Source organism: Protomyctophum parallelum (genome assembly GCF_964188405.1).
Source record: "Protomyctophum parallelum genome assembly, chromosome: 1".
Classification (NCBI taxonomy): Eukaryota; Metazoa; Chordata; class Actinopteri; order Myctophiformes; family Myctophidae; genus Protomyctophum; species Protomyctophum parallelum.
In genome coordinates, this window is record NC_139697.1 from 56567657 (window position 1) to 56580368 (window position 12712).

At 40.7% G+C, this 12712-nt stretch overlaps 2 protein-coding genes across 2 annotated transcripts in view; one reads left to right on the forward strand and one right to left on the reverse strand.

Moving 5' to 3' along the window:
• LOC310877322 (multidrug and toxin extrusion protein 1-like) overlaps window positions 1-12712 on the forward strand; it is a gene marked incomplete at its 3' end in the record, with an annotated part of 69599 nt that overhangs the window by 53480 nt on the left and 3407 nt on the right. Inside the window, exons 4-14 of the mRNA XM_083791142.1 lie at window positions 3097-3156; window positions 5618-5719; window positions 7204-7272; window positions 7931-8079; window positions 8620-8662; window positions 8763-8807; window positions 9382-9479; window positions 10215-10312; window positions 11077-11258; window positions 11698-11806; window positions 12218-12293. Coding sequence (XP_083647268.1) covers window positions 3097-3156; window positions 5618-5719; window positions 7204-7272; window positions 7931-8079; window positions 8620-8662; window positions 8763-8807; window positions 9382-9479; window positions 10215-10312; window positions 11077-11258; window positions 11698-11806; window positions 12218-12293 — 1031 coding nt within the window. The remainder of the gene's footprint in view (window positions 1-3096; window positions 3157-5617; window positions 5720-7203; window positions 7273-7930; window positions 8080-8619; window positions 8663-8762; window positions 8808-9381; window positions 9480-10214; window positions 10313-11076; window positions 11259-11697; window positions 11807-12217; window positions 12294-12712) is intronic.
• LOC310876386 (ferroxidase HEPHL1-like) overlaps window positions 1-12712 on the reverse strand; it is a 260954-nt gene that overhangs the window by 35965 nt on the left and 212277 nt on the right. The window lies entirely within an intron of this gene.

The window sequence follows — 12712 nt, forward strand, 5'->3', positions numbered from 1 at the left end:
GAGTGTGTGGACCTGATGGGCCTTGCTGCATCACTGAACCAGTAAAATGAATGAGAGCCTACGCTAGGTTTCGCCCCCTCGCTCATCCACCCCCACCCACCTCTCTCTCATTGGCCTCCGCAAATCATCTTTTCTCCTCTCCTTTCCCTTTTGCTCTGTTCTGCTCTCTGCCACGCTGCCATGGCCCCCCCGTGTCTGACGACTTGCGGAACACACGACATGTTTGCAAACTAATGTCTGATGTGGCGAACAAACGAATGAATGAGAGTCGCATGCTGTTGTCCTTTGAGCCACCGACAATGCAAATCGTTGCCAAGAGATGGCATGTTTTTTTTATCATAATAAAAAATCTCTTTTGGACAAATGAGATTTCCACCCTCCAGCGACAAAATAGTGTTTGAATGTGATGAAGTAAGGAGTGCCCCAGTGAATTTTTAGTCAACAAGGTTTTATTGATGCTGTTTGGGTGTGCATTGTGGCTACGCTAGGCCTTTTTCTTTTTACATTGTGGCAATTTCTGTCATCCATATCAAATAACATTCAGAATACCGGTAGGTATCCTTTTTACAGCATGAGTCTGCAAGACGTTATAGGCATCTATGGGAGGATCTTTGTGTGTGTCTGTGTGTCTTGAAGCTAATCTTGCTAAACGCCATGGGCCATGCACCAAACGTTGTATGCACGCTGCCAGTAGGCCACAGAAGTATAACTGTACCTTCACTATTTTAATTTGTCCATATTGTTTTATTTCACATTAGTTATTAAAATATGTACTTATTTAACTTATTTTCTAATGGAAAGTCAATGAGGTTCTAATCGGGTTGAAACCGTGCAGAGTCACAGGCTGCCCCACATAGCCACACTCTCCCCTGTGGATCCTGAGATCCATATGATGTAATGTTTGTCAGGCACCCTTCATTCATTCATTGAGTGCAGTGGAGTGGCAGCTAGTTATAGTCAGAAGCCTCAAACAGGAAAACGCGTCACTGCCACCACGGCCACTAAATCACTGTCCAGTTGTTGTGACAAATGACACCGGGCAACTGGACGTCACCCAACGCCACAGCTGCTGCAGTGCAGAAAAGTCATTTTCAGATTCAAACATTCTGAGAAGGACTAATTAGGTATTTATATATAGTATGACTGTAATTACGATTGATTGATTGATTGATTGATTGATTGATTGTCTCCAGGACAACAAGGGTCTATTATAAACGTTTATATTTGAAAGATTCATATTTAATCTTGCAAGCTTTAAAGATACTGAATAGAATTGTAGCTAGTAATTCATAGATAATCAATGAGTACAGCTTGCCAGATCAGCATCATGGAAGCAAGTTAATTTATGCAACATACATTTACATTTTTGGTCCCAAGGCCTGCATGTTTGGTTCTAATCTAAGTTCCCAGAATCTTGTTTCAACCACTTAACCCATTCTGACCGGGCACCCATTTTGGTGTTGGCATCATGTTATGCTTTAGCTATTGAAAAATAGCAGATCTACAAGCTCATATCGCGCCACCGAGTGGCGCGATACGAGCTTGTAGGTCTGCTATTTTTGAAAAATCGAAGACACTTTTAGAATCTGATCTCAGGTCAGAATGGGTTAATAATGAAACTGTCGCCCAGGCCGTAGCGTAACGGTCTGGGCACCGGACTGGTGATCCAGTCGCGGTGTGCCGCGGGTTCGACTCCCGAACCCGACACGGCCTTTACCGCATGTCATCCCCCCATCTCTCTCCCGTTTCCTGTCAGCCTACTATCTGTCCCTTAAAAATCAATAAAAGGAAACCTCCCTCGTTCAAACAGTGCGTCAAAGAGGTCCTCTCCATGATTCCCCTAGAGAAACTAAGGTACAACCGTAGTGGTTCTAAAGATAGATTCATTATGACTTGGACCCCTTTCATAGAGTTTGTAGAAAGTATACCTTTCACTTAAACCCATATTCCCTTGTACAATCTGATACCTCACACTAAACCTGACATTGGGCGACCTCTGGTTGGAGGCCCTCAGTAAGTAGACAGTTGGATATAGAGCAATTTACTATTTAAACTGAAAGATGGATACAACGTATGTAACCTAGATACCATACCCTGATGGAAAATGCTGTTTATTTAATTTATTTATTTTTATTATTTATTTATTTTTCTTCTTACTATGTTCATTAGTACTTTCAAAACTAGTTTACTAATTACTTTTACTGTCTTGTACTGTCTGTCTTTGTTTTATTTGTCTTGTTCTGTCCTTGATTGGGGGGGAGGGGGGGATATTTACATGTCGGATACAACAAAATGTACACATGTTTTTTCATTTATTCATCAATAAAAAAATAAATAAAGTGTTTAAAAAAAAAATCAATAAAAGGCGTAAGCCGCAAAAAAAAAAATCTAAAAAAAAATGAAACTGTCAGGATGTAATAGACATTTTTAGAATCTGATCTCAGGAGGGCTCGTCTGAGGACGACCTAGAGAGAGACTTAAACCCTATACAGTACTTAATTCCAGAGTCCTCCAGGGTTCTATACTAGGCCCCCTCCAAGTACTTTGGCTCTCCAAGTAACCACCATAATAACTGATGTTAAAATACAGGAGCGTATACCTGCCCTTTTTGTTTAATTCCTAAGCCAATAATGCTGCTGCTCTGACAACACTATGTCTAATCACTAATCAGCAGTTCAGCACAACTGATGATGTTTCTAATGTGATTAATCCGTTCTCAAATCTTCTATTAACGGCTAGGTGTGCTGCCATGCTCATTTCAGCGTGACTGGTGAGCCTATTTCAACCAATTGCTTGGTCAGAAGAACTACCTGTAGTAATATAATTTGTCCTTTTTCTTCTTTTTTGGGCGAGCCCCCCCCCTTCCCAACCAGTGTTGCACGTACCAGTGGTTGGGAACCTCTGCTCTATACCAGATATCTTCGCCGGAAATAGTCTGTGGTGACTGGTGTACACACAACCCAGGAGACAGAATTGAATGCAGAAATAATACATGTTTATTCACAGCTCTTTTGGACAAATAATAAGGTCTCTCTTTTCTCTCTTTCGGGTATCAACTGGTGGATCAACACGAAGTTCATGCTTTTTCCTTTCCAGCAGGTGGAGTGGGGGAGTCGTCTTCATCGCTGGGACCTCGTCGCGGGACTTTTTACTCAGGTAGGTGGTATTTAGCTGTAGGGATATCGACAGGTGTCCCCCTTATAGGAGTCGGTAGGTATAACAGTCAGCTGGTGAATAAACAGTCTTTCTCATAGAATAAGGAAGGGAAGGCGGTGACGCCGTAAGTATTTCTACTCAGCTACTTCAGTAGATCCTGTGATCTTCTGTGGCCAGATGTCATTTCCTGGGGTTTATTAGGACTATAGTAAATAATACAAATATAAAACACTATAACATTTTGTAAGAGCTAAAATTCCTAAAACGAAAGAAAGCAGCAAATGGAAAAAAAAATAACCCTCATCTTTTACTTTCTCTAATAACAACCTAAAACATGAACCTTGGTTGAAAAAAAAACTAAAGTTGTCCTTTAAGCCTTTTGACTCAAAGGCTTTCAGCTTTTAGGAAGAAACCAAAAACTATACGGGGAAGACATATTTTAATATTATAACCACACCTGGGGGTCTATTCGAGAGTTCCATAGACACATACAAAACAGAAAAAGTACAAAAATCCCGGCATTCCATCTTTAAAAGCGTATGTACTGCTCAAGTACATACAAACATTCAAACCAAAAATAGCTGATGTCGTAGGTTCATTAGTGGTTAAGGCAATGCGATAACATTCTGAACTTGCTGTCAATTTGCAGAGAAAAAACCCATTGTGTCAACGTCCAAAGTTACCTTGTTCTCAGTTTCATCCCCATCCCATGAACGAATAAAAGGCCTGGAAAACATACTACTACCAAAAGGATATAACCATGCAGAACTACATTAAGTACAGTACAGGGCTGCATTTTGTCCAGCCTACTGGAACTTCCTGTAAGCTCTGCACTTCCTGTGCTTTCCGCTAGACAATAATTCTCACCCAGCCTATACAGTAGGTCCAACGTTTGCTGGGGGAGTGTGCTGGTTGGCCAAGCCTCTCACTGAAACAAAACACAGTGGGCAGGCATCTTGACTTAATAATTACACAGATTTCAACATAAACAGTTTCCAGCCACACCGACAACCTCTGAAGGGGCTCATCCATCGATGGTGAATTTAACTATTCTGTCAAGTAGTACAAGAAGACACCATTCCCATTCCACTATGGACGACTCTACAACAAAAACTGCCAATGGAGTAAATAGACAGACTAAAATTGAACAAACGGATGTTGGTACTCATAAGAATGGTCCATGCCTTAAATGCATCACGGCCTGGATACCCGTGGACTACAAGACTGAGATAGTTCAACTTTTAAAGCTAGCAGGACCAGTGGTAAGAATTACTTTGGATGTCACTAGAGTAATTAGGGTTTAAATGCTAATTAAGATTGTATGTCATTATTAGTAATACATTCATAATCCGACTCGATATTATCTTATCATCGTAGCAGTACCCGTATTGACCTGCTCACCTCGCTGCTATGTCTGTAGCTATATCAAATCTGTCATACTGTATAAGCACATTGAAAGCAAATAATACTCTCAACTTACTCTGTAACCTATTGGTATCCTCCGCCTTTGTCACTATTGACAGCAAATTAGGATCATAATAAATAGTAAACAATACAATACAAAACAACTTCAGTACAACTATGTCCTGAATTTGTGGAGAATCATCTACTGTACATACATACATACATACATAAAAACAGTATGTATCTCAGCTATGTGTACAGTTAGATAAACCTCACCACCAATTGACAATTTATTTGCGTCTGCCTGTCTGTCTGTCTGTCTGACATATTAAAGGAAAAACGTCCTTTTTCCTAGTGTTTCTTAATGTCGTTATTATCTCAGACAGTGTCTAGTTTGCATTATGATTGTACACACTAGGCCTGTTTGTGTCTCTTAACCAACATTCACAAGCCCGTACCAACGGCAGAAGCGATGGGTTACAGTGTGCCTTAGCCCCACAAACGTACTTGATTTGTCAATGAGTGACTGAAGATGTTTTGCCAAGTTTTAAGCCTCAGACTATATCCTTAACTGGACCGAATAGACAAGAGAACATGATCATTTTAGCTAATCATCTATGTTCTGTCATAAACTTCATACTGGGTGGAAGAGGATATTTGATGTCTCTCTGAGATATTCATGTCTTTCTGTTTTAGCAGCAGAGCCCTACACCAACCATGATAACACATTCAGTTCACAAACATAACCATACAGTAGCGTATGATCATTACACACCAAATGATGCTTGGAAGCATTATAGTGCCAGAAGGAACATTGTCATTGTGTATCGTTCTCTGTGGTACACAGAACAGAATTGATTGATGATGCAATATATCTACAGCATTTGGACCATACACGCTTTTTAAGAAAGTATGTGTTCTGTGTATAATCAACCATGCTACTGTACCATGCATCGTGATTTGTGATACTTTATACAGCTTTGATAAGATACTGAAAAATAAAATGGGATGATTAACACGGTTTAGAATTGTCATTGAGTTTCCTTTTGTATTTCAGGTGGTCTCACAGTTGATGATGTTCCTGGTGGGTTTCGTCAGCATGGTATTCTGTGGACACCTAGGCAAGACAGAGCTTGCCGGTGTGGCAATGGCAATCGCTGTAAGGAAACTCAGTATACATTGATTGATTGATTGATTGATTGAAATATTTATTAACCGTTTGCAGAATTACAGTACATTTCAAGCACAACTCAATACAAAGACTGTTAACTGTGAGTGGATGACCCAATAAAGCATTACACTTGTTTACAACAGGGTCCACCTTGTTCAATTCGTCAAAACATTTAGAGACGTACAAATAGACACTTCTATATAGTCAAAGAACAGAACAGGAATTCATCATAAAGGAGGTAAAAAGGGAAAATAAACATATACAGTGAGGGGAAAAAGGGGTGTATTCCGATTTTACGGGGGCCAGTTTCGAATTGCATATCTTAATGACTGTTGGTAGGGCGTTCCAAATTTTGGTGGCATAAGAGCGAAAATAATTTAGTCCCTTGTTTGTGCCAAATCTGGGTTGCACATGGTTTGTTGCACTCCCTCTGGTGTTGTGGTTGTGGACTTCGTTAACATTAAGGTAAGTATTTAGACAGGTACATGGGTATCTTGGTGGTGTATCGAATCTTGTGGACCAGACCCATTGCAAGATGCTGTACTCTGTCGTCGACCCTAAGCCATTCCAGCCTGTCAGGCTTACAGTCTAATAACATCTGTTCCTATAGAGACCTACATCTGTTCCTGTAGAGACCTCACATTGTAGAATGTTTACAGGGTGGTGGCGCTGTTTACAAGATCAACAGCATATTTCGGATTGTCTGTAGGGAAAAAAGACAAATTGATTCATTGATACGTGTTCTTATTGCCAAAAATGCATTTTCAGTACATGAACATATCGTCGCTGTCCGGCAGAAACCAGCTAACTCCATTTTTTTTTTTTTTCATTTTTTTCATAAATCAATAAATACTATTGAACTATCGAACTACTGAAAAGTATTAAAAACTGCTTCTGACAAACTCCATTGGACCATCAAACTGTCTGCTAAAGCAGCTAACTCCACCCCCTCTCATGCAAGTATTTGACAATATATAAAGTCACAATACCAACTTTGATGAGGCAGTATTACTTTGTTTTAAAGATATAAGGTTTTCTTCATTCCCTGACAAAATCCTATTTTTCATTTCAAAATGGACATTTTGGAGTTGGCTGGTTTCTGTCACAACAGTAGAGTTGTACATATCTGTTAGAAGGATGGATGGATGGAAGTGGAACACATAATGCTTTGAGAGCTTACAGTATATGCATTGTGCTCCTTTGAGTGCAAATGTGTGGGTAATGTCAATGTGTAGGCCACGTGTTTCGGGTATATTTTGACCACGATAAGCTAGTCTTTCCCTTTGATGTCAGCCCTCCAACATGGAGACAGGTCCACATGTAGTCTAACTACATTCTGTAATCTTTCATTGTTGTGCTTTTGAAGAAATATAATTGAAGTTATGCATTAATTGTGCCTGGACAGTTATTTTTTGTCTTCTTTCTTTTTCGTCCACCCAGATGTTTGTTTTAAAATGATTGTTTCAATCTAGGTGATTAACGTCACTGGTATATCCATTGGCTCTGGTTTGGCATCCGCCTGTGATACTCTAATATCTCAGGTAATATAATAATCTTGTATTCATTTTCATACTCACTTTAATATCAAACTCATCCCACTTTGCACTGCTATCCCTATTGTGGGTATGTAAACAAGACGCGCAAACACGGGAAGCGAACGCAGCGCGTAAATTGCAATAACAATTAGAATAAATTACGTACTTTTTTTTTTCTTTTTAGTTAGTAATTTTTTTAAGTTTTCTACTGTGTGTGTGTGTGTGTGTGTGCAACATGCAATTATTAGTCATACGACAAAGTATATAGGACTTAAGTGTTTAAAAAACAGGTGTATAACATTAAACACCTTTTTTCAAATGTGTGTCAAATTTGAAGTCGATGGGGCAAGCGGTTCTCCAGTTACGTGGATTACAGATGTATACACAACACACACACACACACACACACACACACACACACACACACATGTACAGAGACGTGGTGCATTTATTGCAGGATATGTCCGATCAATAAAAATGTCCTCAATGTGATAAAATAAATGTTTTCGCACTCGCTCGAGGTGAGAGTTTTTGAGGAATCGATTTGCTTCAACGTAGCTGATGCAAGCATACCCACAGTAACTCACGTCATTATCTTGCGTTATTTGAAAAGTTCTATAAATGAATTGGCACATATTGACGGTACTACATTTCCTCCATGCAGACTTATGGGAGTGGTAACCTGAAGCGTGTAGGAGTGATTCTCCAAAGAGGGGTTCTCATTCTGCTGCTCGCCTGTTTCCCCTGCTGGGCGCTCCTCCTTAACACCCAGCCCATACTGCTGGCAGTCAGACAGAGCCCTGAGGTCGCCCGGTCAGGCCTCCTACACGCACGCACGCACACACTCATGTTCTCACTCATCAGTAAACAAACCAACACACTGTGCACCGTGAGTTCACTCACGGTGCCAGTTCAGGACGCAGTGGCACTGATTGGTTAGCTGCCATGTAGCTTCAGAAACCCAGACGTTTTTATTTAGCTGCCATATAACCGGTAATGGTTGATACGGCAGCACATTTGCAGAGAAACCTTATATCCTCCTCTCTGACCCCAACACCCAGAGCAGATAAAGACTTTGATTTGATAAGATGTCATAAAATAAAGTAAGATTATAATATATAGTCTATAAAAAATACATCTGGGATTCTTTGGTTACATGTCAGCATTACACTTGACAGAGCATTAAAATGAACCACACTGCAAGTTGTTAATACTTTCATACAATGTTTGCCAAATAAACGGCATAGATGTAGTTCAGAAGTTACTGTACATGTCCTTTGTACCATGTCCTTGCTGTCATTACTTACCTAACTTAACTAACATAACTTACCTTCATGTCCGTCTGCCATAAAGACTTGCCCAGCTTTATGTGATGATCTTCATGCCAGCTCTGCCAGTGAGTCGTGTTCACTCCCAGTATACCCATGTATGATACCTAAGGGTTTGTTTTGTTTATGCCCATTCAACCCTGCTATTTCTGTGGCTGTCTTTCACAGGCTGCCTTCATGTATCAGCTGCAGGGGCGATATCTTCAGAATCAGGTGCGATATATTGTTTAGACTCATGCTACGTTCTTGGTTTACTGAGGCACTACACTGTCTCTCTGCATTTGATGTTTTACCTTCTTATTGTAAGTCGCTGTCGCTTGTAAGTTGTTTAGACCATCTACTAAAAGCCTAAATTGTAAATTGAGTAATTGACATATTGATAGGAAAATGTTAATTAAGGATTTGTTATATTTGTATTCACACAGATGTCTGCTTTCTTAAAAAGAATGCATTTTAATTCAAATCACTTGCTATAAAGAGGAGAAAGTGGTATTGGAAACCAATCCGAGCCATGTGGCCCAGAAGTCAGGAGTCTTTCTCCTGTTTCTGTAACGTTAGGCAGCGGGTACACCCCCTGAACATGACCCTAGTATGTCTTACACCCAATCCAACCCTTAATGCTGATTGCCTAGCAGGGAGGCATTGGGTACCATTGTTATAGTTTTTGCAATGAATCTGCTGGAGATTGAACTCTGGGCCCTGACCTGTCAATCTCAGGGCAGACCACCACAAAGGTGGTGAGAAACAGATAAGTGATCTTAAAAGCAGGGTGTTTTGTTATTCACAGGGCATCATATGGCCTCAGGTGATAACTGGAGCTGTGGGGAATCTCCTTAATGCACTTATCAACTATATCTTCCTCTATCCTCTGGACATGGGTGTTGCGTAAGTTTCTCCTCCTCTATGGCTCATTCACTCATTCATTGCTAGTAGTACAGTACAACAAAAAAGTTAACACATTTCGACACTTACTCGAATCACTGTTATTTACGTCGTTGCTGTTGCACAATGCAATATAGTGATCAGTGAGTGATTTTGGACACAGCCTATGCATTGTCTAGCATGTACGCAACTACGCATACACAGTCACCTGCATCACTATACCACTGGTCCTCTTTTTCATTTCGTATTAATTAGACCACAAACGCCCATTTAATATGTTGTTGTTGTTGTTAAATGTTTATCTGTGAGTGTTAATTTAACTCTGCTCTGGGAGTGTACAAATGGACCCATAAGCATCTATTTGGTTTCTAAATATCAATCATTCAGCTGGGACCCCCTGGAACCCCCTTAAGGACCTTGAGGAAACAACATAAACAAACAATATGAATTAAATGGGCTTCCATGTACAGTACAGTACAGTATTTTTGTAGAGAGGTAAAACAGTGTTAGAAAGGTCATGTGACAAAATATAAATGAGCCTTTACAGCCTTGTTTGATGTTGCTACTAGTCTTAACAGTATCAATCTTCAAGCCCTGCGCTGCGTTAGAATCCCTGGAAGGACATAAACCCTATGGATTGCAGCTTTTAAATGAACAGAAGGATTTTACTGTGTGTGGTGGGGTCCCTGTAATGCCACTCACTGCACTAAACCCTTTTGCTCTTCATCCCTGATGAAGTGGATCTGCTGCAGCTAATGCTATCACACAGTATTCCTTGGCTGTGTTCCTGTACGTTTACATTTGCTGGAGGAGGCTACACAAGGCCACATGGGAAGGTGAGTGCCTCCCATTGAAATCATATTTCATTCAATCCGAGTCATTTTAGACCACAATACAGTTCTGAGGCTATTAAACGGTTTTCCTGAGTTCATTCTGCCTTACAGTACATTGCAGCAACAATTATTCCGCTCACGACTCACGAGTGCCTCTTGCTCTGCATTCAACCTAGTCTATTAATGTCGGAATACGTTGACCATTGGTCACATTCCGGTGTGTAATATGTGACCAAATTGTACAATAGTCAGACAATAGACTAACTGACTGACTGACTGCATGACATCAAGCATCCTAACCATATTGATAATTGATATAAAGTACACACACATGCACAAATTGCACATATCCATACGTAAACATTTATGCAGTTTAATGGGGAATCATACCGTTTATTTGACTGTCTGTTACAGTATCCAGTGTCCTTTACTGTTTAAAATGAGGACTGCACTGTTTCAGTATGTAAAGTTACACAATATAATAAAGTTATATAGTTATAGTTATAACCAGTAAATAAGAGTGTGACCCATGACCGTCTAACCCCTAGGGTGGTCAACTGAATGTCTTCAGGAGTTTACCAGTAAATACAAGTGTGACCTATGACCGTTTCTAACCCCTAGGGTGGTCAACTGAATGTCTTCAGGAGTTTACCAGTAAATACAAGTGTGACCTATGACCGTCTCTAACCCCTAGGGTGGTCAACTGAATGTCTTCAGGAGTTTACCAGTAAATACAAGTGTGACCTATGACCGTCTCTAACCCCTAGGGTGGTCAACTGAATGTCTTCAGGAGTGGGGGCCATTCATCTGGCTAGCCATCCCCAGCATGTTCATGCTGTGCCTGGAGTGGTGGCTGTATGAGATCGGAGGATTCCTGGCCGGTATCATAAGTGAAACTGAGCTGGCCGCTCAGTCTGTTGTTTATGAGCTGGCAGCTGTTGCTTACATGGTAACTCAAAATATTCAATGCAGTCATGTTTATCCATGATGAGAGGAAATGTATACGTGTTTTAGATGTACTGTATTTGAAGATGTGTGAAAGAGAATGGACTAATTACAGTATGTATGGGGCGACTGTGGCTCAGGAGGTAGAGCAGGTCGTCCAATGATCCATGGGTCGGCGGTTCGAATCCCGGCTCCTCCTGTCTACATGTGGAAGTGTCCTTGGGCAAGACACTGAACCCCAAATTGCTCCCGATGTGCTGGTCGGTACCTTGCATGGCTTCCACCGCAATCGGTGTATGAATGTGTGTGTGAATGGGTGAATGTAATGCACAATCTATGTAAAGCGCCTTGGATAAAGGCGCTATATAAATGCACCATTTACCATTTACCATTTATGTTGCTACAGTACTTTTTTTTTTTTTTTACCTCATCCTTTCCCACAGTTCCCACTCGGATTCTCTGTAGCAGCCAGTGTGCGTGTTGGGAATGCTCTTGGTGCTGGTAATATGGAGCAGGCCAAGCTGACTGCCAAGGTCTCCTTCATCTGTACAAGTACGCAGTACGGACCACCACATCAATGAAATGCGCGCATGCACGACTTCAATAAATCTACTAACGCGGTCGCAGGCTATCACCTCACCTGTTCTGTATGAAGTCGTATCCATGAAAAAGACCATAAACACTTTAAACCTGGATCCCAGGCTCTTTTGGGAACGTCATTATAGGCGAACATTTTCAACAATTACAAAAATTTGCTAAAATAGAAGATCTACATTACAAGCTCAAAACGCGTGCTCATGTGAGCTTGCAGATTGGCCATTTTCACTGCACGATACCATCATACGACATGGTCTAAAAGTTTTGGTTAACGTCTAATTTATACTAGCCAAAAGTCTTCTGCAAATTATTTTTGTTTATTAAAAACAACATTACTAATGAATGTATTTATTTTCCCCAATTCAGTTATAGTGTCATGTTGTGTTGGGACCGTTCTTGGAGTCACTAAAGACGTTATAGGATATATTTTCACCCCAGAGCAGTGAGTACATTCTTACTGTACTTTGATGTCTCTTTACCCATATTGGCTTTGTTTTAAACATGCACTGTATTTTATTTTATATATTATTATTTTTCCATGTGTTCCCGCATCATATGTCCAGAACCGTCCGTCCAATCAACTCTCCGTGTGTTTTACAGAGGATCAGAAGGAGTGACATCCTCTGTCTGTCTGTCTGTCTGTCTGTCTGTCTGTCTGTCTGTCTGTCTGTCTGTCTGTCTGTCTGTCTGTCTGTCTGTCTGTCGGTCTGGCCTGCCTGCCTGCCTGCCTGCATGTGCGTGTGTGTGTGTGTGCGTGATACGCTGATGGTCATAGACTCCGTATATTCTGACATGCCTGACACAGAACTCCATATATGGGCATAAAAGGGACATAAACAGACATGTACTTCCAACGTATTT